The sequence below is a fragment of the Nicotiana tomentosiformis genome, chromosome 7 (assembly GCF_000390325.3).
Source record: "Nicotiana tomentosiformis chromosome 7, ASM39032v3, whole genome shotgun sequence".
NCBI classification, from domain to species: Eukaryota; Viridiplantae; Streptophyta; class Magnoliopsida; order Solanales; family Solanaceae; genus Nicotiana; species Nicotiana tomentosiformis.
In genome coordinates, this window is record NC_090818.1 from 106479248 (window position 1) to 106484423 (window position 5176).

General features: G+C 36.2%; 1 protein-coding gene across 1 annotated transcript; it reads left to right on the forward strand.

Moving 5' to 3' along the window:
* The first annotated feature begins 1029 nt into the window (after positions 1-1029).
* On the forward strand, positions 1030-1849 carry LOC138896555 (copper transporter 6-like). The gene has a single exon (XM_070181809.1). The coding sequence runs from the start codon at positions 1200-1202 to the stop codon at positions 1677-1679; it is 480 nt and encodes a 159-aa protein (XP_070037910.1). The 5' UTR covers positions 1030-1199; the 3' UTR covers positions 1680-1849.
* Positions 1850-5176: the final 3327 nt, after the last annotated feature.

A 5176-nucleotide genomic window follows, 5' to 3' on the forward strand; every position in this document is an offset into this window, starting at 1 on the left:
TCCTTCTCTCGAGCAAAATGAGTTCACGAAAAAAATATTTTCCAAAATATTTAAGCCAATCAAACATGGAAAAATTGAAAAATATTTTTCAAAAAATATTTTTTCAGATACCAAACACACATGTATGTGACTAGGCGATAAAATAGAGACAGAGTTATGCCCAGGAAAACAAAAATTCTTGAAATTAAATAAAAACGATATTAGAAGTCGGTTTTATATCGTCAATCAAATGAAAGTGCATCTCCATGTGCCAGTGGTGCTACAATGCTTTTACGGCGATAAGAAACAAAGAAATTAAATCATAAACGTTCTATGGTTACAACAGTTCCAATTTTTTCTAAGGTCATCTTTTCTCTTATTTTTTGATTCCCGTAAGTTTTCTGCATTATTTATGGCTTATCACACCCCAAAAAAAGAATTTAAGAAAAAGAAGAAAGTAAAAATATTGTTGGTCCTTTTATCCTTACTGCACAATACACTCTTAACTCTTTTGAACGATGGTGCGAACTTTTACACTATATATCAAGTCACTTAAGAAAATAGAGATGATTGATCATACTTAGTAAAACTATAAGATTTCAAAAACATGTAAAAAAAAATAACTTGTTGCAATAGCAACAGATTAAATTAAATTGGAAGTATAAAGAATTTTAGTACTCTTCTCATAGTCAATGTATAAACTAATAAAAGTTAAATGGAACCCCATATTCTTATTAGTTTGGCAATACCAACTGGAAGATAGCAAACTCTTCCAAAATTCTCCAACGTCAAACTATTACCGAAGTGTCTAATGGCTGTTGGCTAGTCTTCGGCAATTGGCCTCACGTCACTTCATTAGGACTATTTGATTTCGCGAGAAAAGGTTATTTACTTCAATTGGACACTGTTGTGTATCTGTAACTCATTCAAACGATGCAGATTCTTATCCAAAATTAACATTTCAACAACGAAAGCTAACGGACGCTGTTGTCTTTCTCTGCCATTTAGGCTGGCTCCAGCAAATAATATATTCTCCCTTGCCCATTTCAAATTAACAGACAACAAACTATAGTAAATTAGTCATTTTCATCCTTGTTTTCCCCAACTCTAACAATGATTCTCGCAAATAAATAAATTTAAATACTCACAACCCCTAAAATCAAACAATTCATCTTTGTGTGATTTCTCTTCCAAGTCCCAAGTAATTGTTCTATCTCAAAATGTCTCACACACACAACCATGAAAACATGGACATCCATAATATGCCTACGTCCCATGGCAATGATACTATGATGATGAACATGGGCAACATGGTCATGCAGATGAATTTCTACTGGGGCAAAAACGCGACGATTTTATTCAAAGGTTGGCCAGACAATAACCTAGGCATGTACATATTGTCTTTGTTCTTTGTTTTCTTTATGGCCTTTGCAGTCGAGATTATGTCGATGGGCCTGAAAATCAACAAGAGTATGAATCCCATTGTTGGTGGACTGATTCTGAATTCGATTTATTATACTGTTCGAATGGTTCTTGTTTATTTTGTTATGCTCGCTGTTATGTCCTTCAACGTTGGAATTTTCATTGTCGCAATCTTAGGCCATGGTTTGGGGTATTTGTTCGTTAAATTTCGTGAACTTGCGGCGGCTGATTCTCCAGCAGAGACCACGGGTTCAAATGCTACTCATCCTAAGGTTTAATTCTATGGTGGCAATTTTAATCTTAGCTTAATATAGACTTCTGTTTCTTTTTTTTCATGCGGATAATTAACGGTAAGGATTCATCACGATTTGTTTGGACTGAGACATAATTGTTGTTGTTGGATAATTTGGTTGGCTCATATAAAAAAATTTCGTCTTTACTTGGCTTTCGGTTTGGTGTGATCTTCATTTGTTGGTCCTGCATGCAATCTTTCCATTTTCCTGCATCAAAGATTAATGTCTCCGTGCAATAACATTCTAATATAATGGAAATGAAAGTCAATACATTTATGGGAAAGCTTATTAAAGTTAGTGCTTCTTTACGAGTTGATGCGTCGATCAGCATAGGTCATGTAATGATATGTTAGAAAGTACACTTGACAGCAGAGACGGAGTTAGAATTTAAAGTTCATGGGTTCGGGATTCTAATTTTTTTTTTAAGTTACTAGGTTCTAAATTAATAATTTGTACATATTCAATGAATTTCTTCAGACAAATATAAAATTTGGACCAGAGCTAGTGGGTTCGACCGAACCCGTAATCGAAGTGCTGCTCCGCCCTTCGATTGACAGGAGATAGACAGAGAATTATAGAGAGTGATATATGGCCCTCCTTATAGCTAATATAATACCAACATTTGGGCCTTTTAGGGAGGGTTGTGGTTTTCCAATTCATTACCTAAATCATTAGATCAGATTCCATGTTAGTCCCAAGACGTTGATGTAAACATGTGAATTTTGTAGGATTAAAGTCTATATCAAATTTGAATAAATTCCTAAATTCAAGAAATATTATTTAAGTTCAAAAGATTGATTTAAATTAAAGTTCAAATTCTTTGGGCTAGTCCATTGAGTTGCTCTCCAAAAAAATAAGCCCGCTCCGTTAGCTCAAGGTACATGCCATGTGTCAAATGACATGGCAGGCGCCAAGTCAAACCAGACCAATAAAATCATGCCACTTGCGTAAGTGATGTAGCATGCCAAGTCAAATACAAAGATTAATCAAAAGTCGTCAAGTGTTCAAAATAACATGGTTCACCAATTACTTACAAGCTCATCACATAACTTTTGTGATAAGCTTGATGACAAGTTGACCAATCAAATTGGAAGAAAAAGGTTTGTATTCATCTCAAACGCTCTTCCCCTACAATAAGGGAGTCATGTGGGTCGGGCCCGGTCCTAAGTGGGCTTCGTGGGTCCGGTCCTAAGTGGTCTCGGGCTTCTTATTGGAACCGGCCCGGGATCGGGTCCACGAACTAACGGTCCCGAGTTAAGTGGGCCGGTCCCAGGCCTAAGTGGGCCCAATGGATACTTTCTATTTTTTTAAAAAAATTTAAAGAAGTTAGAGGGAAAAAATGGTAATAACAATATCTAAGGCAATTCCTTGTAAACTATATTATAAAATTGTGACCTAAATTTTTTAATTCAAATTTAAAGATAAAAATATTTTAAAGAGATATTCAATCCAATGACTGGTACCAGTAATCACAGTCATTACCACTTTTACCAATATCAGTTGTAATAGCAACACGACAATTTATATGAGTAAATAAATAGCGCAAATATTGTTCATATTCATGTTTATATTTATAAATATCGCTCTTTACGGTTGTGCGAGGAAAACCTTTATAAGTAGGATTATAAACTTTTCTAATATAATGCACAAAGTGAGGGTAAGAAGGAAAACTATAGGGTAAGCACATAACAGTAACCATTTTTGCCAATTCTTCCCGATCTTTTTTGGATCATAATATAAAATACCACCGGTAACAGTGTTAATTTTCGGTTGAAATTGATTTGACCTGGTACTAAGGTCAGCCTGACTAGGTGCACTTATCCCCTCGGCCAAAGCTTTCATACGAAAATATCTAGCTTTATCTTGAGGGTGTAGCAATATGTGTCTAGTTAAACCCCCCCTTCCCCTCCTCCCCCCGACTTCCAACATATTTAAAAGCTAACTCTTTGCCACAAGTTTTACACTTAGCCCTTTTTTTTCTCTTAGTTGAGTAAAAAATGGCCAAACAATAGATGTTTCTGCCCGTTTAGAAGGTTGTCTAGAAAAAGTAGGGGCAGTAACAGGAGGGTCAGACGGGGCATCATTTGAATTATTATTAGTTGGGTTAACTTCAGGAGCAGGACTAGTGGGTGTATCGTCATCCGGTTGCGTTTTATCAAAATCTATTTCTTCATCATCATTTTCATCAATAGTTGGATTACCATAAAGAACATTCATATATTCATGGTTTAATTGTTCACCGGGTGCAATATTATGGCAAAATTGACTATCGGTAAATTGTAATAAACTATTATCGCTATCAAGAATAGGGGGTGTAGGACGGGTAATAGGTTTGGGTCGAAAAACCGGGGGAAGTTGAGGAGAAACACATTGGCCACTAGATTCACCACTCTTGAATTTTTCCTTATTTTTACTAAATATTTTTTTAAGGAATAAGTCATCTTAATTAATCAAGCAATACAAAGTAAATAAAACAAACAAAACTATAATATTAAAACTTAAGAGTTGGAACGAGTTTACCGAATTGACGAACAACTTGTTAAAAATTAATTATCGTTGAAGACTTGAAGATTTCAATTCACCAACTTCACAATTTTGCACAAATTGTAACAATAAAGTAAGCAATTATAAAAGAAAATTAGAGAGAGATTGATAATTTTGTGAGAAAAATGATAGAATGAGGGGGCATTTATAGTTAAAAATAGGGAAAAAGTATAATTATAAAAAGTTCGGGGTTAAAACAAAGCTGGGAAGGTTAAATGGCTATTTTATAAATAGCCAACGGCTATTTTGACAGGTAAAACGGCCATATTTTAAATGCCATAACGGCTATAATGTGGCAGATTTTTTTAAAAAAAAAAAATTAGCCGTTGGGCCCGGATAGACCAGTTTAGGATCGCTTGAACCGACCCACTTCTCAGCCGGTCCCGATCTAGCGGACCTCGCCTATGGGACCGGCCCACTATCCAGCCCACCTCCCCACAGCCCCGGTCCTATCCGGTTAGGACCGTTTAGGCCCACCGCCCATTTGAACTTGCGGTCCTGGGCCGGGCCCGATCCTAACCGGCCCACATGCCACCCTTACCCTACAACAACAAATTGTGGTCTTCGTAAGGCCAAAAGAGAATCAAAAAAGACACAGAGAAGCTCTCCTCTCCGGCGGTGATCCATAAGTCTTCCATAAATAAAGGAGCCTTCATCTTCGGTGGTGATCCACAAGTTTTCCATAAGTTCATTAAGCCTTCATCTTCGGTGGTGATCCGCTAGTCTTCCATACTTTCACCTTTGTGATTAAAGCCTAATTCCGCATTCGTGATAAAATTCAACCAATAAGCTTTGTTAGCCCGTAGTGGCAATAGCAGGATCTTCAGAGAAGCTAATTGTGGTTAAGGTATATATTTGAAATCATTAGTGAAGACTTTCGTGGAATTCTACCTCAAAAGTTGATAGTTATCGATCATATAATCTAACTAAAATGATTA